This window comes from Jaculus jaculus, chromosome X, assembly GCF_020740685.1.
Source record: "Jaculus jaculus isolate mJacJac1 chromosome X, mJacJac1.mat.Y.cur, whole genome shotgun sequence".
NCBI lineage: Eukaryota > Metazoa > Chordata > Mammalia > Rodentia > Dipodidae > Jaculus > Jaculus jaculus.
In genome coordinates, this window is record NC_059125.1 from 131,902,638 (window position 1) to 131,924,769 (window position 22,132).

At 42.9% G+C, this 22,132-nt stretch overlaps 1 protein-coding gene and 1 pseudogene across 8 annotated transcripts in view; one reads left to right on the forward strand and one right to left on the reverse strand.

Moving 5' to 3' along the window:
* The window catches only part of Pabir2 (PABIR family member 2), a 40,029-nt gene extending 37,115 nt beyond the window's left edge, over nt 1-2,914 (reverse strand). For all 8 annotated transcript variants that reach the window (XM_004653988.2, XM_045140761.1, XM_045140760.1 and 5 more), the window contains exon 1: nt 1,965-2,914. In XM_004653988.2, coding sequence (XP_004654045.1) covers nt 1,965-2,062 — 98 coding nt within the window. In that variant the 5' untranslated portion in view covers nt 2,063-2,914. The remainder of the gene's footprint in view (nt 1-1,964) is intronic.
* Nucleotides 2,915-2,930: 16 nt separating this feature from the next.
* LOC101604731 overlaps nt 2,931-22,132 on the forward strand; it is a 57,857-nt pseudogene continuing 38,655 nt past the window's right edge.

A 22,132-nucleotide genomic window follows, 5' to 3' on the forward strand; every position in this document is an offset into this window, starting at 1 on the left:
AATGAATTCCAGATGCAAAATGCACTACTATGGGTACTGGGGAAATTAACCCAGGCTGTCAGGCTTTGAAAACAAACACCTTTAACTGCTGAGCCATCTCTGCAGCATAGGATTCACTGAATGGGGCTCCAAGAGACCACTGTAATCACCTATATCATTAACTCCCTTATTTTATTTATTTATTTATTTATTTATTTTTGTTTTCGTTTTTCGAGGTAGGGTTTCACTCTAGCTCAGGCTGACTTGGAATTCATTATGGAGTCTCAGGGTGGCCTCGAACTCACGGTGATCCTCCTACCTCTGCCTCCCGAGTGCTGGGATTAAAGGCATGCGCCACCACGCCCAACTCCCTTATTTTTAAATGAGCAATTCAGACACAGAAAGGATAAGGAACTCACTCATGGCACAGCTAGTTGTGAAACCTGGGGACAGGCCTGGTCTCTTCTCTCCTTTGTGACATCATTCATTCTTTCAAGTTGTTCCTTCATCCATTCATTACATTAACATCATTCTTTCAAGTCATTACTTAAATAGGAGGTTCATGAAACAGTGATTTTTTTTCCTACAATTGTCTAAACACAGGTCAATAGGATTTCTCAAGGCCCTGGCAATTGCTTGCTCACCAGATTTTAAAATATAAACACACAGAGAGAAATATCATAAAATATCTGATACTTTCTGATCCAAGGACAACATCAGAAAATCAAAAAGTTGGGGCTGGAGATTTGGCTTAGTGGTTAAGATGCTTGCTTGCAAAGCCTGGTGGCCTAGGTTCAATTCTCCAGCACACATACAAACCCAGGTGCACAAAGTGGCACATGCATCTAGAGTTCGTTTGCAGCAGCTGGAGGCCCTGGTGTGCCCATCCACGCTGTCTTTTTATCTGCCTCTCTCTCTCTCTGCCTGAAAATAAATAAATAAAAATTATTGAAAAATGAAATCAAAAAGTCACTTATCTTTGCCTCAGTTTCAAAATTATATTAAACTTTATGGGGGATTGAACCCAGGACATTTTGACTGCTGGACAAGAACTCTATCGCTGAACTATATTCCCAACATTCAAAATGATATTTAAAACAGGAAATTGTGTACCTGTTTCCCCATCAGATACAGATGGCATAATCAGTTCACTGGCAAAGCATTATCAAGCCTTAACTATGCCTAAAAAATGTGTTTTCGGCTAATTGTACTTCCATCCTGTTTTGGACTAATGCCCTTTCTACAGTGTCTCAAAAATTACCTAAGATGAATTGCCTGCTTAGAAAAGTGCAAAGGACTTCACTTTCTCAAGATTTTACTTTAAAATAAACCCTCCAGTGTCTTATTCATATGAAAACACAAGACCCTGCTGCTAAAATTAAAGGGACAATTTTTCCAATATTTTCTCAATCATGGTTTACTGACCTAAGCTACAACCTTTTTCTGTTTACTGAAATGCATTTTAAGCAGCTTTAAAATCTGAAAACATCTCGACAATCCAAATCACTTAATATGATGTGAACATACTATTTAATTACAAGTTATCTGATAAACTGTGATTTATTAAAGCAAACCACTGTTATGGCCAGGGCTCCTCAACTCAGCTTTGAAATAGCAGCTCTTCGAGAGACAGGTGTCAAGTTGCAAGCCTAATTCCAGGGGGTTCAGTTTGACATTCCGTCATGTAAATTTGCCAGAGCCAGCAACCTGTCACAAGAGCCAGAAGCCTTGTGCAGTTCCTTTTAGGGTGGGGCAACATGGCCCCCAGGTGGAGGGAGGGGCCCCTTTCTTGGCCATGGCCATAGTTTGAGGTCAAACTTTCACTCATCTAGAGACCCAAGTCACCGTCGAGCAAATAAGTGCCAAATCCCTCAGTTGAGTGTCCCAATGAGAAAGGAAGGAACTGAGCATTTTCAGGAAGCAAGACTGCCTGCCCTGGGTCAAGCCCCTGAACCCCACACTCCATCCTCCTTCGTCCCGCTCACCTGAGCACATGGATCAGGGGAGCACTGTTGGACCGCCTCAGGGTGCCCCCGTGAGATGTGTCAGGCTCGAAATCCAGCTCCATTTTCTCCTGAGCCATGTTGAAGTCTTGCGAGTACTCGGCTCCTCGGCTCCTCGTGCTCAGCTAGGGGCTCTCAACACTCACTGCACGACTGAGCGCCAGGGCTGGCAGCCGGGGGTGGGGCTGCTGGGCGGAGGTTTGGGTGGTGGGCGGGGCTAGGGGCTGAGCAAAGTAGCCAAGAGCAGACTCGGGAGGATGTGCGTGAGGAAGGATAGTGGTGGGGGGGGCAGGGTGGACAGCTTGTGTTGGAGGGCGACAGAGTGAAGAAAGAGGGGGGAAAGAAGAGTGGAGGAAAGACAAGGATAGGAAAACAAAAGAGGAAGAGGGATGCAAGGAGGATAGGTGGAAATGTAGGAGAGAGGGTAAGTGGACGAGGGCAGAGGTCGGGGAAAGGAGCACAGGGATGGGAACGATCGAGGACGGGGTGTGGAAAAACGAGGATAGAGGGAGGAGAGGCGAGGGAGGAAACTAGGCAGCGGCGGAACTCATGCTGCTGTTTTGCCGCCGACGACCACAAGCGCGGCCGGCTACAGTGGCCACGGCTGCCGGGGCAGCGCTAGCAATGAGGACTTGCGAGTTGGACCGAACCCTGCCAGGCGGCCTCGGCAGCTCCACCTCCTCATCCTCAGGGTCTCGGTCCAGCCCGCCCAGGTCTGGGATGGGCACCGGAGCTTTTCGACTCCCTGCCCCCCCTTCCCGCATGGAGGGTTGGAGATGGGGGTCGATCCCGCTGCAAAACGTCCTCTTCCTCGTTTGGGTTCGAATGGCCAGGGGGAGCCCGCCGGGGCCCAAGCCCAATTCTACAACCTCTTTCGCCTCCCACGCTTCAGAAGCGGGAGCCTCCAAGGGGCCAGTTCCGCGTGCTGACAGTCCCAGGGCCCGGCGCATGCGCGCGACAGCCGCTCCTCTGGGCCTGCCGCCAAGGAGCATGCGTGGGAGCCACGCCCCGCTGTCTTCCTTCAAAGGGGCGGAGCGTTTCCAGGGGATCCCGCGCCTTCCTTTGTGGGATTGGTCCGGGAACGCTGGCGCCCTGTTTCGAAAAGACCCAATGGTTTGGAAACTGAATCGTCTGCTTTCAGAAGTTTGAACTATAGTTCAAGGAAAATGGAATGGCATTTTCACGTTATTTCATTCTTAATTTGTGGACTCCTTCCTCTGTGATTCCCCACTCATTTCTCAAATCCCTCGATTTTATTGGTCTTTGTCTACAGGAACTGTTTCTTTTGCAGATCATCCATTTAGATGCACTAAACGAAAAGTGATTATGTTCCCTAAGGTTTTCGGAGATCCGTACTTGACTGGGTGGATGTGAGACCTGGAATTATGTAAGAAACACACAGCACTTACTACATGCTAGGTTGTATGATAATGGCTTCAGAAATATGAATTTATTTCATCCTCACTATTTGAATAACCCCAAGGGCGAGCAAGATATTTAATTCCTTTAATCACCCATAAAAGTATGGGAAGTATAACAGTTAAGAAGTTGATTTCAAGATTTAGCCAAAATACTTTTCTCTCTCTTTAATTTAGTTGTCTCAAACTCATCTCAACTGTCATTTTACCCCCGAAGTTTATGTTTTCTAATCAAGAGGGTTTGAAAATAACATTTAACTAGCTTCTTTTACATTCAGCAAGGCGGAGGTGGAGGCAGAAGCAAGGCTACATAAAGACCCTGTCTCAAAAGAACAAACTCGTTATTAAAAAAAAAAAATAGGAGGTCTGGAGGAATGGTTTAGCAGTTAAAGCACATGCCCATGAGGACTGAGGACCTAGGTTCGATTCTCCAGGTACCACGTAAGCCAGGTGCACGTGGGGGCATATGCATCTGGAGTTCGTTTGCAGTGGCTGAAGGCCCTGGTGTGCCCATTCTCACTCTTTCGCTCTCTCTCCCCCTCTCTCTGTCTCTAATAAATAAATAAAAATCTTTTAAAAAATAGGAAAAAAAAAACAACCACAACAAATTCAAAACCCACAAGCAATCTCTTTTTTTTTTTTTTTTTTTTGCGTGTGCTCATCATGGTGTGCATATATGTATGTGAGCAGATGTGATGCCCCAATGAGTGAGGAGGCCAGAGAACTTTGGGTGTCCCTTCCATCACTCATCTTCGAGTTTCCTTGAAACTGACACAACTACCAAAGGGGTCTCCTTGATTTCTGAGCATTCCTTTTCTGACCCCACACACCGCCCCCGAAGGACACACCCATTGTAGACTCCGCCCACCACAGCGGGTTCTGCTTCTGAGAGTTCCACCCTCTGCTTATCTCCGACTTTGCACCCAATCTGCCAATCTCGCCCTCTGCTCATTTTAGACTCCAACACTTTCAGACTCTGCCCCTCAAACTGCCTCCATCAATTAGTAGGCTTCTCCCCGACAAGCACCCATTGCAGGTGGCTCCGCTCTTCTCTGGTTCACCTTGCCCACCGACCCAATGCAGGCTCCACCCGTTCCTGCCTCTCCAGTCTCAGGTCCTGCCCTCACTTGCTCAGGAAATAGTTAATCTCCTAACCATCTCTCCTGGCCCAGCAATCTCTGATTTTGAGCAAGTTAAGAGTCTCTTTATCTCATGATCTCAAAATTACCCAAGTTCTCTTACTCAAACATCATTATCAATGACTTCACTTTCAATAGGAATCAATTATTTGTTGATCACAACAAATAATTCTTTCACTCTGAGACGTCAAATCGTTTGTTTGAATTTCTTCGTTTCAGGAGCTAAGCAATTTAGGAGAAACTCGAGGATGCATGAGAAGAAAGGTCATGCTTTGGTCATCATTTCCAGGTTTCGATACCATTCTTGCCTACCTGGTTGCCTTTCATGTAAATCTTTTAAGCAGTTTGGGTTATTTGTGGTTTATAACCACAGCGTTCAACTTGTATTTGACTTGCTCTTGTGGGAACTGAAGGTAAATGTAGCTTTAAGGCTGCCATGACAACTAGCAAAATGAGCTGATTACGACATGTGTGGGACACCTTTTACAGGTGAGGCTTCTAGCAGATGGCAGCAGCCTGAGACATGCATACAAAGCAAGGAGTACTGTAAGTTTTAAGGTAAATGCAATAAAGCAGTAATCCAAGATCATGACCTTTTACAGTGGATCAAAAGATGCAGTTGTTACTAAGTGAGGTAACGCAGGCCCAGAAAGCCAAGCGCCACATGTTCTCTCTCATATGTGGATACTAGCTACAGATGATTGGGCTTCTGCGTGAGAAGGAAAATACTTAGTAGCAGAGGCCAGTAAGTTAACAAGGAGACATAAAGGGAAGAGAAAGGAAGGGAGGAGGGTACTTAATAGGTTGATATTGTATATATGTAAGGACAATGATTGAGATGGGGAGGTAATATGATGGAGAATGGAATTTCAAAGGGGAAAGTGGGGGGGGAGGGAATTACCATGGATTTTTTTTAATAATCATGGAAAATGCTAATAAAAATTTTAAAAAAAAAGATGCTGTTGAAATGCAGCCAGGTCAGTATACCTGGTAGAAAGGGGAGGGGGGTGAGAATAATTTCTTTAAGTGTGTTTGCCATTATAGCATACACAATTCTTTTAAATATCCTTTTGATATTTTTGTTATTTTGATATGAGTTCTGTTTATATCTGTATAGGTGTTTGGTTTCTGACATGTTACTCTTCTCTCCTTAAAGAGAATGCCTCCTCATGGGTAATAGCTGGAAACATTGCCATCTCATTATATTTACTTATTTCTTTTTCTTCATCTTTTTGTTGTTGTTGTTTTTCAAGGTAAGATCTTCCTCTAGCCCAGCTGACCCAGAATTCACTATGTAGTCTCAGGGTGGCCTTAAACTCATGGCAATCCTCCTACCTCTGCCTCTTGTGTGCTGGGCTTAAAGGCTTGCACCACCACACCTGGCTATATTTACTTATTTCATATTGCTATACCACCCTTCCTTTTTCTAGAAACACAGCCCCTTAATATCTTTTTCCTTGTCATTTCATTTTACCATTTTTTTTAGTGTCATTGTACTTTCTTATATCTGAAATGCTTAGGCCTATGAAAATCTTGTCTGTTCAAAAGACATTAATTATCCGGGTGTGGTGGCACATGCAGAGGCAGAGGTAGGAAGATTTCTGTGAGTTCAAGCCTGTTCTTAGACTACATAGTGAATTCCAGGTCAGCCTGGGCTAGAATGAGACCCCTACCTCAAAAAAAAAAAAAAAAAAAGACAATCATTAAGCCTTAGTATCTTCCAAGAATACCCATGCATTTTGTAAAAAGTAAAACAAGTGGTAAAATGGAGGTAACAGCCATTTGTTCACTGGTATGCTCCACTCCATAGTTTTTTTTTTAATTTTTAAAAATTTTTTATTTATTTATTTGAGAGCGATAGACACAGAGAGAAAGACAGATAGAGGGAGAGAGAGAGAATGGGCATGCCCGGGCTTCCAGCCTCTGCAAACGAACTCCAGATGCGTAAGCCCCCTTGTGCATCTGGCTAAGGTGGGACCTGGGGAACCGAGCCTCGAACCAGGGTCCTTAGGCTTCACAGGAAAGCTCTTAACCGCTAAGCCATCTCTCCAGCCCATCCACTCCATAGTTTGATGTTATAAGGCAGCTTGATCTTGATCCTCTGTTCTATCTTTAACCCACTGCTTTTTGTATACATTCTGATTTTACTGGGCTTGTTTTTTTCTCCCTTCCTTCCTTCCTTCCTTCCTTCCTTCCTTCCTTCCTTCCTTCCTTTCTTTCTTTCTTTCTTTCTTTCTTTTTTTGTTTTGTTTTTCGATGTAGGATTTCACTCTAACTCGGGCTGACCTGGAATTCACTATGTAGTCCTTGAACTCACAGTGATCCTCCTACCTCTGCCTTCCAAGTGCTGGGATTAAAGGCGGGCGCCACCACGTCCCGCACTCGACTTTTATTTTTGTTGTTGTTGTTATTATTGTTGTTGGAAGCAGGGTCTCACTCTAGCCCAGACTGATATGGAACTTGTTCTGTAGTCCAGGCTGGCATCCAACTCATGGCTATCCTCTGATCTCTGACTCCCAAGTGTTGGGACTACAGGAGTGAGCTGCCATACTCAGCCCTAACTGATATATTTGATAGACTTTCCAGATACCCAGGGAATTTTAATAGTGGCTTTCAGATCTTGGTAGTAGACTGGAACCCAATTATGCATTGCTAATCTCTTTGGATTTATATGAACTATCAAATAGTAATGATACTGTATAAGACAACTATGATAGATTTAAACTTTTAAACTTGGATTTATTCATAAGGCAAGTTAATAAATATGTATTGAGTGCTTATAAGTACAGAAATAGTGTCCAAGAAAGTGATCTGAAGTGCCTTGTCTGGCTTCTTAAACAGAAAGGCAGAGGAATCTTGTCTTTGCCACTTAATTGTAATTTGAATAACTCCTCTGGCTTTGGCTTCCTCCTTTGAAAAATTGGCATTGTGATGGTGCCTACCTCACAGAATTATTGTAAGCTTTGAATGTGATCACATATTTAAAGTGATTAGGACAGTACCAGGCACATAAGTGCCCAATAAATGGTAGCTATTCTTAACCTGTCTTACATCAGGAATAGAGACTCCAAATCATCCTCATGTCTGGGATTTAGGTAATTGAATTTAGCCTAACATAATCAAGTTTTTCTTATTCTATTCCCAGAATGAATGAAAAACAAATGATTATGATCTTACATGGCATAACCTGTCATGAACTATCTCAAGGCAATTCCATTATTTCAAACTCACCAACGATTAGCTGAGCAGGTTGACAATTAAACCAATTGAGATATATGAAAACATTTTGTAAACTGAAAACTGGTATTCCCATGTTATTACCATTTTAATTAATACATTCCATTTCACTAGGTTCATTTACCTTCTCTGCCAGTTCTTTTTATGGGTCCTAAGATGTGTGGTTTTACAATATTACTGGAATCTGGGGATGTAGCTCAGTAGTAGACCATTTTCCCAGCATACACAAGGCCTTAGGTTCAATCTGCAACAAGACAGACAGACAGACAGACAGACAGACACACACAAATCAAAGCTGTGCATGGTATTTCACACCTGTAAACACTTGAGAGGGTGAAGCAGGAGGATTTCCACAAGCTCAAGGCCAGCCTGGGCTACATAGTGAGTTTCAGATCAGCTTGGGGTACAGTGAGACCCTGCCTTAAAAGAACCAAAATAACACTGAGTGTAGCTTACTAAACGGCGGTGAAAATTCTAAAAGAGCAGTTCACTGCCATGGGCAGTGAAAACATTGCTTGAATGTATATAACAGCCAATAGAAACTGAAATGGAAACACTGATTTGGATGAGTTCTGAGATTTTTTAAAAAATTTGCCTTAATAATTTAAGTATGTAAATTAGCCGAGGACTTTCTTAGATGAATAGTGACAAGGAGCCAGATTTTATACGATGTAAAATCACACCACATGATTATGGTAAAAAGAAAAGAAAAAAAAAGGAGCTGGGTGTGGTGGCATGTGCCTTTAATCCCAGAACTCGGGAGGCAGAGGTAGGAGGATTGCTGAGAGTTCAAGACTACCCTGAGACTACAGAGTGAATTCCAAGTCAGCCTGGGCTACAGCAAGACCTTACCTTGAAAAACAAAAACAAAAAAGAAAGGAGGGAAGGAAGGAAGGAAGGAAGGAAGGAAGGAAGGAAGGAAGGAAGGAAGGAAGGAAGGCAGGCTGGAGAGATGGCTTAGTAGTTAAGAGCTTTCCTGTGAAGCCTAAGGACCCTGGTTCGAGGCTTGATTCCCCAGGACCCACGTTAGCCAAATGCACAAGGGGGTGAACGCATCTGGAGTTCGTTTGCAGGGGCTGGAGGCCCTGGCGCACCCATTCTCTCACTCTCTCTCTATCTGCCTCTTTCTCTCTCTGCCTGTCACTCTCAAATAAATAAATAAAAATTTTTAGAAAAGAAAAGGAAGCAATGTTGGAAAAAATAATCAATACAGTTGGTTCAGTTGAGGTTCAGTTGGGTAAGCGACTTAGCAAGAGCCTTAGCTCTTAGGAACGTTTTAAATACGGGGAGTGTATTTGTTGTTACAAGATGACCTAACTGCTGCCATTAAACAATCTTGTTAACTTCACAGAGAAAAAGGGAGGGAGATATAGAGGTAGAAAGAGAGGGAGGGAGAGAATGGGCACACCAGGGCCTCCGACTGCTGGAAACAAACTCCAGGCACATGTGCCACCTTGTGCCTCTGGCTTACGTAGGTCCTGGGGAATTGAACCTGGGCCCTTTGGCTTTTCAGGCAAGCATCTTAACTGCTAAGCCATCTCTCCAGCCTTATTTTTCTTTCATTTGCATTTGTGTGGTTTGTGGGCATGAATATGTGTATGTTCAAATGTATATGTACAAGTGGAAGCCACATTGACATTGAGTATCTTCCTCACTTTCTCTCCGCATTAGCTTTTCATTGACAACCTCCATATATACATACCCAATATATGATCACCATAATCCCCTCCCAGCACCCTCCTTTTTTCCTCCTCCCTTGAAATCCTTCTTCTTTCCAGCTAGTCCCTTTTCGGTTTATGTCACCATTTTCCCTCCTATTATACAGATCTTGTGTAGGTAGCATCAGTCACTGTGAGGTCACGAATGCCATGGCTACTTTGTGCCTGGAAGACAGGATTTCCAAGCACTCCTCTTCCTTTAGCTCTTATATTCTTCTCACCACCTCTACCATAATGGCTCCTGAATCTTGGAGAGTATAATTGAGATGTCTCACCTAATGCTAAACGCTCCACTCTCTCGTCTTAGCATTTTAGTGAGTTCTGAGTCTTCCCAGTGGTCATGGCCATCTGAAAGGAGAAGCTTCTCTAACCAAAAGTGGGAGTAGAATTAATATGTGGCATGAACATAAGTATTTAAAAGGCCATTTGGTCTGAATACTAATCCATTTAGCAAGATAACAGTCGGAGTTTACCCCTTAAGGCTTATGATCTCCCCAGCCATAGGCTTTGGTAGAGCAGGCCTCAAATCTAATCACAGATCAGTTAGTTTTCCCCCAAAACAGACATGCTACCATTGCACCAGTTGAGACATTTACCCTGGCTGTACAGCTGTGAAGTTTGCAGAGTCTACTGCTGGTTAAGACTGTTAATGAATTTTCTCACCAAACAGGCTGCATAGATCTTTCCAGCATCCTACCAGCTAGTCAACAGTGAGGGAGCTTTTAGCTCAGCTCTACCTTGATTTCTCAGTGTTCTGCAACCCAAGCATGTGGTGTCTTCAGCAATAGGACCATGCCATCACTGAACCCACAGCTCACTGACTGAACTTAATTTGCTAGCCAGCAAGTCCCAGGAGTTCTCCTGTTTCTGCTTTCCCAACTCTGGAAGCACAGGTCCACATTTTCATACTCACCTTTTTGGTGGGTACTGGAATCTAAACTCAGGTCCTCATGCTTGTATGGCAACACTTTATTTATTGAACCATCTCTCCAGCCCCTACCCCCCTTTTTTGAGGTAGGGTCTCTCTCTACCCCAGGCTGACCTAGAATTCACTATGTAGTCTCAGGGTGGCCTCGAACTCATGGTGACCCTCCTACCTCTGCCTCCTGAGTGCTGGGATTAAAGGTGTGCGCCACTACACCCGGCTCCCTTGCTTTTTATTTTTGTTTTTGACAGGGTCTCATATAACACAGCAAGGCCTCAAGCTTACTATGCAGCCCAGGCTGGCCTTGAACTCCTGATTGTTCTACCTCCTCCTGACTGCTGAGATCACAGGTAGGTGCCACCATATTCAGCTTTCAAAATACTTTTTTCAAAAAAAAAATTTGTTGCTGTTTATTTATTTGAGAGCGACAGAGAGAGAAAGAAAGAGAGAGAGGGAGAGAACGGGCGCGCCAGGGTTTCCAGCCACTGCAAACGAACTCCAGACCCCTGCGCCCCCTTATGCAGCTGGCTAACATGGGTCCTGGGGAATTGAGCCTCGAACCGGGGTCCTGCGGCTTCACAGGCGAGCGCTTAACCGCTAAGCCATCTCTCCAGCCCTCAAAATACTTTTAAAATGAGATTTTAGGAGCCTGGTGTGGTAGAGCACACCTTTCATCCCAACATTCAGGAGGCTGAGGTAGGAGGGTCCCCATGAGCTCAAGGTCAGCCTGAGCTACTTGCAGAATGAGTTCTACGTCAGCCTAGGCTAGAGTGAGATCCTGCCTCAAAAACAAAAAAAAAAAAAAGAAAGAAAAAAAAAGAAAGAAAAGAATAAAGGATAAAGAATAAAGAAATGGAAAGAATAAAATGAGATTTGCAGTCTGAGGATGTAGTTCAGTGGTGGAGTGTTTGACTGGAATGGGTGGGGCCCTGTGTTCAATTCCCCGCACTGTAAAAACTTATGTCCTAACACCATAAGATTTTCTAGGTTCTAAAAAGTCCGGCAAATGTGCTTTCTATATGTTAACTTTTCTGCTCACCTTCTGTGGTATCATATCAACTGATGTTAGACTATTAGAAATAGTCTCAGAAAACAGGTCACTCTATTGTTTAACATATTGAGGAAACTTAGGCCCATCAAGCTACAGTGACATGGTGATGGACCAGTACTAGGAATTTGTTTCTTGCCTCCAAAACTTGTGTTTTGTCCACTACTATTCAACAACTAAGAGGTAAGTGACCTGATGCACTTGTAATCCCAGCACTCCTGAGGCTAAGACAAAACGATTCCAGGTTCCAGGCAAGCCTGAGTTACACAGGAGGCCTTTGTTGGTCATAAACCATCAATAAAAATCCAGGCGTGGGCTGGAGAGATGGCTTAGCAGTTAAGCGCTTGCCTGTGAAGCCTAAGGACCCCGGTTCGAGGCTCGGTTCCCCAGGACCCACGTTAGCCACATGCACAAAGGGGCGCATGCATCTGGAGTGCATTTGCAGTGGCTGGAAGTCCTGGCACACCCATTCTCTCTCTCTCTCTCTCCCTCTTTCTCCATCTATCACTCTCAAATAAATAAACAATAAACAAATTTTTTTTTTAAAGTCCAGGCGTATGATGCACACCTTTAATCCCAGCACTCAGGAGGCAGAGATAGGAGGATTGCTGTGAGTTCGAGGCCACCCAAAGACTACATAGTTAATTCTAGGTCAGCATGGTCTAGAGTGAGGCCCTACCTTGAAAAACCAAACCAAAACAAAAAAAAATCAATAAAACCTAAGATATAAGGAAGGATGTAGAGAATGCATATGTGGGGAATAATCTTTTATAAATTTAGCATTGCGTTCTAATGTGAAAATAAAGGAATTGTTGTAGAACCATCCTTGCTAGTAAAAGCAGTAGAGTCTCTAGGTGTGTGTGTGTGGGGGGAGTCCTTTCTTTTGCAATATGCCAAGAATAAAACTAGGCCTTTGTATGTGCTATGTAACTATTCGACCATTAACCTACTAATCTACAACTCCAGCCTGAGAATATTTATGTCTTTATGAAGAGAAATAAATTGTAAATAGATAATGCCCAAGCACCTAATCTGGATTGTTGCTTGGTTTTGTAATACAGTTTTTGTGGAACTTAACCATGCCCATTTGCTCTTGTATTGGCCATGGCTTTTCCCACTACAGTGGCACAGAGAAGAAATTGCAACAAAAATTATACGGCTCACAAAGCCTAAATATTTGTTATATGACTCTTTTTGTTTGAGGTAGGGTCTCACTGTAGCCCAGGCTGACCTGGAATTCACCATGTAGTCTCAGGTGGCCTCAAACTCATGCCTTCCATGTTCTGGTATTAAAGGCGTGCACCACCATACCCAGCAAAAAATTATTTATTTATTTGAAAGAGAGAGAGGCAGATAGAGAGAGAATGGGTGCACCAGGGCCTCCAGGCACTGCAAATGAACTTCAGATGCATGCGCCACCTTGTGCATCTGTCTTACGTGAGTACTGAGGAATTGAACCTGGGTCCTTAGGCTTCACAGGTTAGCACCTTAATGGCTGAACCATCTCCCCAACCCATGAATTCTGGATTTAAAAAAATATATTTTATTTATTTATTTGAGAGAGCAAGGGAGACAGAGAGGGAGAAAGAAGCAAATAGAAAGAATGGGCTCTCCAGGGCCTCCAGCCACTGCAAATGAACTCCAGATGCATGCGCCACAATGTGCATCTGGCTTACGTGGGTCCTGGGAAATTGAACCTGGGTCCTTTGGCTTTGCAGGCAAGTTCCTTAACTGCTAAGCCATCTTATGTGAAATGTCCCAGTATACATACTGAATTCAATACCCAGTAGGACCAAGCAGATCTGGGAAAGATCTGAGGTCTTTTGACCTGTGCTTTGGGTTAGCACTCTTGGTTATGTAACAGTTTGGAAGCTAAGAGGGAATGTGTACTTGTACATTGTAGCTTCTACTATAAATTTAAATGAGTTACAGGTTTATACCCATCGTGTATTTCCAAAGTCACAATAAATTATGCTTATTCTCAGTAGAACAGTTGGAGGTAAGTGATACATTTGAGAATTTCTTACCTTACATGGAAATTCATTTAGACTGAGAGTACTAAGGTTGTGGGGTGTGTGTGTGTGTGTGTGTGTGTGTGTGTGTGTGTGTGTGTGTTTTAGTTTCTACATCCGCAAAGCTATCCCCACCAAGAAGTCATTTACATTGCTGGTATTGCTATACAAGTATAAGAAAATGTTGTAATGGATTTTATGTGACAAGTGTTTTCTTTTTCTTCTTAGTGACAGTTCACAGGCATTCCAAGCTGATAAATTAAGAATTACAGAAAGCAGTAAAACATTCACGAAATGGCAGCATCTGGTAAGAAAATGCTTACAGTGGCTCACTGAGCAAGAATAAGGATTATTGGTCGTAACCAGTGGTTCTCACACTTGAGTGTGTCTATAGAGAGCTTGTTAGAGACATCTAGGTTTCACCCCAGAGCTTCTGTTTCAGTAGGTCTGAAGTGGAGTCTAAGAATTTGCATTGCTATCATGTTTTCACTTTGAGAAATAAATACTATGGTCTAAACACTACAGAGGGAAAATAAACACATCCAATATAGTTAACATTACTTTGTTCCAGCTGCAGCACAATTAACTTTTAAGTCCAGTGTATACTTACTATATTATTATAATTTGTAAATGCCCTGTATCATGTTAAGGAAGTTCCCTTCTACTTATAATTGCTGTGTTTTTTTTTTAAGAGAAAGACAGAGAGAGAGAGAGAGAGAGAGAGAGAGAGAGAGAGAGAGAAAGGGACAGATAGAGAGGAAGAGAAAGACACACACACACACACACACACACACACACACACACACACAGAATATGGATGCTCCAGGGCTGCAAATGAACTCCAGACACATGTGCCACCTTGTACACTGGCTTACGTGGGTCCTGGGGAATCGAACCTGGGTCCTTTGGTTTTGCAGGCACGTGCCTTAACTGCTAAGCCATCTCACCAGCCCCTTGCTGTGTGTTTTTTAAATCATGAAAATGCATTGAATTGTTGCAAGGGCTCTTTCTGTATCTTATAAGTGCTTGTGTGTGTTTTCCCTTTTGCTTCTATTAATATTAAGATGGTGTAGTGCATTGATTTGTTTTATGTTGTGCAATCCTGAGAGAAATCTTTTTTTCACATATATTATGAGAGATAATAATCTACAGTTTTCTTGTGATATTTTTGCTGGCTTGAATGTTTGGGTAATTTTGTCCTACAGAATATATTAGGAAGTAGACTTTCTCCTCTCCTCTCCTTTGCTCTTTCTTTCTTTCTTTCTTTCTTTCTTTCTTTCTTTCTTTCTTTCTTTCTTTCTGTGTTGGGAATTGAATCTGCTCCATAAGGGCTAAGCATGTGGTGCTCTGTCAATAAACTACATCCATTGCTCCATTTCTTTTTATTTTTTAATGAATTTATCACTACCACAATAATGATATTTTCAACGGTTTTTGTTTCTTTGATAGAGAGAGAGAGATTGAGAATGGGAATACAAGAACCTCCTGCCATTGCATATGAAGTCCAGACACATGCACCTCTTTGTGCTTCTGGCTTTACCTGGGGACTGGGGAATTGAACCCAGGCTGGCAGGCTTTGCAAGTAAGTGCCTTTGACTGCTGAGCCATTTCTGTAGCCCCCATAACTCCACAATTCTTAGACAAGTTTGAGTAAGATTTGGTGTTAATTATTCTTTTAAATTCACCAGCAAAATTCACCAATAAAATCAATTTTGTTCATTCCTTTGTTAGGATTTTTTTTAAGGTTTGGAGAGACTTTGTTAGATTAAGAGAAAGAAAGAGGAAGAAGTACACAGAGCAGGAGGCCTTTGTGTGTGTGTGTGTGTGTGTGTGTGTGTGTGTGTGTGTGTGTGGTTTTTCAAGGTAAGGTCTCACTCTAGCTCAGGCTGACCTGGAATTCACTATGTAGTCTCAGGGTGGCCTCGAACTCACAGCCATCCTCCTACCTCTGTCTCCCTAATGCTGGGATTAAAGGTGTGCGCCACAATGCCTGGCTTTTTTTTTTAAATTACAGATGTTATTTGCTTGTTATAGGTCTGTTGAGATTTTCTATTTTGTTTTGAATTAATGTGTAATATGTGTGGTTCTAAAATTTGTACATTTCCTACAAATTATCTAAGTTGTTTTTGTACAGTTATTTTATGGTACAAATTTATATATGAATGTACAGAACACATTGTAATAAAACATCATAGCTTAGAACCAATTAAAAATAGTACTCCAGCTGGGCATGGTGATGCACACCTTTAATCCCAGCACTTGGGAGGCAGAGGTAGGAGAATCACTGTGAGTTTGAGGCCACCCTGAGACTACATAGTGATTTTTAGGTCAGCCTGACTAGAGTGAGACCCTACCTTGAAAAAGAAAAAAAAAACCCAACAAACAAAAAAATCCTCGGGCTGGAGAGATGGCTTAGGGGTTAAGCGCTTGCCTGTGAAGCCTAAGGACCCCAGTTCGAGGCTCAGTTCCCCAGGTCCCAGGTTAGCCAGATGCACAAGGAGGCACACGCGTCTGGAGTTCGTTTGCAGAGGCTGGAAGCCCTGGCGCGCCCATTCTCTCTCTCTCCCTCTATCTGTCTGTCTGTCGCTCTCAAATAAATAAATAAATAAAAATAAATAAATTTTAAAAATCCTCAAGAAACATATTACCCATTGGAGCCATTACAAAACATCTGACCAGGAGCAGCTCATGTGAAGAAGGGGTTTATTTCAGCTCACATTTTCAAGGGGAAGTTTCATCATGGTGAAGAAATCATGACAGGCCTAAGTAGGAAGCCTGGTTCACATTAGGAAGGAGGAGGTCGTCTGGATAGTGGGCTTGGAGCTGGGCTATATTACCCCAAAACCCACCGGCAGCAGCATTCCTTCTCTAGTAAGGCAACTTCCTCCCCAAACACCCCACGACTTTCTCAAATTGCCCTCAGTTGGGGACCAAATATTTAAAACACATGAGCCTATGGGGGATATTTTACATGTAACCACCACTCCCTATAATCTTAAAACTTAGATCAGACATTTTCCTCTTCTGAGAATGATAGCCAATATTATTCGCACAAGTTCATCAATGTTATAGTGGGGAAAATCAGAGTTGTTCATTAAACAAATCTTCCTTCTTTATACTCATTTATGTATTCATTCAGTAATATATATGGGGCAATGTACTTGGCTATTAAAATTCACCACTCAGGGGCTGGAGAGATGGCTTAGTGGTTGAGCGCTTGCCTGTGAAGCCTAAGGACCCCGGTTCGAGGCTCGGTTCCCCAGGTCCCACGTTAGCCAGATGCACAAGGGGGCGCACGCGTCTGGAGTTCGTTTGCAGAGGCTGGAAGCCCTGGCGCGCCCATTCTCTCTCTCTCCCTCTATCTTTCTCTCTGTGTCTGTCGCTCTCAAATAAATAAATAAATAAATAAATAATTTAAAAAAAAATTCACCACTCAGCCCATCTTTGCTTTTACTCAGCCAAGTCAACAAATATATATATATATATTTAAAAAAATATATATTTCATTTATTTATTTGAGAGAAAGAGGGAGAGAGAGAGAGAATGGGCACTCCAGGCCCTCCAGCCACTGCAAACAAACTGCAGATGCATGTGCCACCTTGTGCATCTGGCTCATGTGGGTCCTGGAGAATTGAACCGGGAAACTTTGGCTTTGCAGGCAAATGCCTTAACCGCTAAGCCATCTATCCAGCCCTAACAAATATATATTTGTAGGATGTATTAGGACTTGATCTGAAAGGTCTAAGTTAGTTTGGGGACTTCAGAAAAGAAATGACATTTGGGCTGCACAGATGGCTTAGAGGTGAAGGGTACTTTCTGCACAGACATGGGGGCCCATGGGGGTCTGAAACTGCAGGGGTACTCACATAAAGAGCTAGTTATGGTCATGTACACCCAGGCTCCCAAAAAACAGCAATCTCTGGGAGAAGTAAGAGACTCTGGCTCAAAATAAGATCAGGTAGAAGAGCCATGGAATGGGACGCCTGACATTCTGCTCTGCCCACTGCAGATGAGCACCCCACCCCAAGCATACCCACGTATGCTGCAAAGGCACATAAGCCACACACTCCACATTGCCCAACAAACATATGCATGAGCAAAAATTCAAAACAATGAAGGTAATGACTTTTTTAAAAATTTATTTACTTGAGAGAGACAGACATACAGAGAGAGAAAGACAGATAGAGGGAGAGAGAGAATGGGCGCGCCAGGGCTTCCAGCCTCTGCAAATGAACTCCAGTCACGTGCGCCCCCTTGTGCATCTGGCTAACGTGGGACCTGGGGAACCGAGCCTCGAACCGGGGTCCTTAGGCTTCTCAGGCAAGCGCTCAACCTCTAAGCCATCTCTCCAACCCGGTAATGACATTTTATTTGAGAACCTCCTTATCTGGTACATAGTAGTTAGCGATCTCAAGATGCTGGTGGCAGCACAGACAGTGAACTGGCAGAAAGCAGCATGTTTGAAGAAAAATGGAGAATGCTATGGATAAAATAGGGTATGTCCAAATTTGAAAGAAGACTATTATAGCTAGAGTGGAAGTGAAAATGAAAGAGAAGGGATACGGTTGGGACCACACAATACTATAACATCGTGTAGATTTGGACAGACTGAGGTAGGAAGATTGTGACTTTAAGGCCAGTCTGGGCTTTATAGCATGCTCCATGCCAGGCTGGGCTACCCTGTAAGACTCTGGCTCATAAACAACAAGAAGAAAACCAGGGCTGGAGAGATGGCTTAGCGGTTAAGCACTTGCCTGTGAAGCCTAAGGACCCCGGTTCGAGGCTCGGTTCCCCAGGACCCACATTACCCAGATGCACAAGGGGGCGCACGCGTCTGGAGTTGGTTTGCAGTGGCTGGAGGCCCTGGCGCGCCCATTCTCTCTCTTTCTCTGTCACTTTCAAATAAATAAATAATAAACAAAAAATATTTTAAAAAGAAGAAGAAAATTAAGTAGCTTGCCTGCAAAGCCAAAGGACTAAAGTTCTATTGCCTAGGACCCACGTAAGCCAGATGCACAAAGTGGCACAAGCATCTGGAGTTCATTCGCAGCACTGTGAAGACCCTGGCGTGCTCATTCTCTCTCTATCTGTCTCTCTTTCTCTTTCTCCCCCCTCTTTCCGGCTCTCTCAAATAAATAAAAAATAAGAAAAATAAAATAAAATAAGAAAACCATTTGGTGCCTTCAAGTCATGTAAAGACGTTTGCACCTTATCTTATGGTCAACGAGAAGTCCCTGATGAAGTCTCAGGCAGTAGTTGTCATGAACAAATTTGCAATTTGGAAACGTTACCCTGGCTTTAGAGTAGACAATAGATTGGAATAGGAAGAAAGTACAAGATGCACGATTAGATGAAAGGCTGCTACAATAAATCACCCTGGCGAAAGGTTGATGATAACGTGAGCTGGTGTGGTGACAGTGGGAAAGGAGAGGCGTGGCAGCTTCATGCCATGTCTCTAAGGCATAATCCCTGGTGATAGTCAATAGAGAATAGGAAACAATTGAGACAGAGGCGAATCCTCGGTCTGTGGTTCGGTAAGCCCAGAATAAGAAGGTGACGTTGTAGGAAGAATGGGTTTAGAAAGGAAGTCGAGGGTCAGGGAAGAGAGCTCAGTGTGTGAAGTGCTTGCCACACAAGCATGGGGACCTGAGTTCACCTAGCACCCACACGAAATGCCTGGGTGTCATGCTGCACCCCTGTAATTCCAGTGATGGTGAAGCAGACGAAGGTAGATCCTCAGGGCTTCCTGGCTAGCTTTTCTAGCCCAATTGGTGAGTGACTGAGTAAGACACTTGGCATACGCACTCATATGCCTACATGCATACATGAAAAAAAATAAGTTGAGTTTAACCTTAGAGATCCTTTGGAAACTCTTAAGTGGAGATATTAGTACACTCATTTGGAGCTTAGGATACATCTCTGGCCTAGAGATGCATATTATTATTATTATTATTATTATTTTAAATTTTTATTTATTTATTTGACAGCAACATACAGAGAGAGAAAGAGACAGATAGAGAGAAAAAAAATGGGAGCGCCAGAGCCTCCAGCCACTGCAAACAAACACCAGATGCGTGCGCCCTCTTGTGCATCTGGCTAACGTGGGTCCTGGGGAATGGAGCCTCGAACAGGGGTCCTTAGGCTTCACAGGCAAGCAGTTAACCGCTAAGCCATCTCTCCAACCCAGGAGATACATATTATTTAATGTGACAAGAATTGAGCTGGAGAGATGGCTTAGCAGTTAAGGCACTTGCCTGAAAAGCCAAAGAAGCCAGGTTTGATTCCCCAGTACCCATGTAAAGCTAGACGCACAAGGTGGTGCATGCCTCTGGAATTTCTTTGCTGCGGCTACCGGTCTTGGCATGCCAATTCTCTCTCTCTGCCTCTTTCTCTCAAATTAATTAATTAATTAATTAAAGTACAGTAATGGGAATGAATAATAAGAGAATGAGAAGAACAATTGAAGAGAGGAGGCTCTGTAGATCAAAGTTTTAAAAGACTACCAGCTTTAAGCCTAAATCATGAAAAGAATCCTCATACTAAGGTAATGTGGAATGGTCAGAGAGATGGGAAGAGACTCAGAAGCAAGCATTGCCATGAAAAAAGCAAAGAAGGGCTGGAGAGATGGTTTAATAGTTTAGGTGCTTACCTGCAAATACAAAGGACCCAGGTTCAATTCTCCAGTAGCCACATAAAGCCAGATACACTAAGAGGCATATGCAACTGAAGTTCGTTTGCAGTGACTAAGAGCCCTGACACACCCATATTCTCTCTCTCACAGTCTCTCTCCCTCTTTCTCTATCTAAATAAATAAATGAAATATTAAAAAAGGAGAAATGAACAAAGAAACACAACATCATATGCTGTCAAGTAGTCGGTCAGACTGAAAAGTGTCCTCCAAGTTACAGAAACAACTTCTTCATGGATTTCTTATATTTGAACGCAATTTCAGGGTAGACAGGGCTAAGTGACAATGAAGCCTCGTTGGAGTCTGTTGAACAAGATGGAGAGGGAGGATGTGTAAATTGCTCTGTACATACAAGCTCAGTTGTTTAGGGGCAGATTGCCCTTTCTATGCCTTAATGACCGCATCTGAAAACTGAGAATGCAATAACATTGATCATATAGACTTGTTTTGGTGATTATGTTAATCAATGTAAAGCATTCATCACAGCACTGGCACATACTATATGGTCAAGAAATAGTTGAGGCAGGCATGGTGGCGCACGCCTTTAATCCCAGCACTCGGGAGGCAGAGGTGGGAGGATCGCCGTGAGTTCGAGGCCACCCTGAGACTGCATAGTGAATTCCAGGTCAGCCTGGGCTAGAGTGAGACCCTACCTCAAGAAACCAAAAAAAAAAAAAAAAAAAGAAATAGTTGAATATATATATATATATATATATATGGTTATATATAATGCATATGAAACATGGTATATATATATATATATATATATATATATATATATAACATATCTAAAACATTTTAATTCATAATATTCCTTAGGGATTTTAGACTTTAAAAAGAATTTGTTTATTTTTTATTTATTTATTTGAGAGCGACAGACACAGAGAGAGAGAGAGAATGGGCGTGCTGGGGCCTCCAGCTACTGCAAACGAACTTGAGATGTATGTGCCCCCTTGTGCATCTGGCTAATGTGTATCCTGGAGAATCCAGCCTCGAATTGGGGTCTTTAGGCTTCACAGGCAAGCGCTTAACTGCTAAGCCATCTCTCCAGCCTGACTCTTTTGTTTTTTTTGAGGTAAGTTCTTTCTCTAGCACAGGCTGACTATGTTGTCTCAGGCTGGCCTTGAACTCAGAGCGCTCTGACCTCTGCCTTCTGAATGTTGGGATTAAAGGCATGCACCACCATGCCCTGCTGAATTGCAGACTTAATTTCCATATTGTTCAGCTTAATATAATGCATATTTTAAAAGAATCCATTTTCTATAACAGCTTATGTTTGAGAGACTTGAAGTAATTTTAACTTATTTGATGATGGGAATTTTTTTTTTTTAGTTTTAGAAAGATTTTTTTTAAAATTTTTTTTGTTCATTTTTTTTATTTACTTACTTGAGAGTGACAGAGAGAGAAAGAGGCAGATAGAGAGAGAGAGAGAATGGGCACGCCAGGGATTCCAGCCACTGCAAATGAACTCCAGATGCGTGCGCCCCCTTGTGCATCTGGCTAACGTGGGTCCTGGGGAATCGAGCCTTGAACCGGGGTCCTTAGACTTCACAGGCAAACGCTTAACCGCTAAGCCATCTCTCCAGCCCTAGAAAGATTTTATTTGACGTCAAATTTTCTTTTTTTTTTTTCAAATTTTTATTAGCATTTTCCATGATTATAAAAAATATCCCATGTTAATTTCCTCCCCCCCCAAACTCTCCTTTGAAATTCCATTCTCCATCATATTACCTCCCCATCACAATCATTGTACTTACATATATACAATACCAACCTATTAAGTACCCTCCTCCCTTCCTTTCTCTTCCCTTTATGTCTCCTTTTTAACTTACTGGCCTCTGCTACTAAGTATTTTCCTTCTCACGCAGAAGCCCAGTCATGATGATGGGAATTTAAGGCTTCTTGATTCAGCTTGCTATCACAGCACTAGGCATTAGGCATACTTATTTGCAAGGAGAGAGAGAG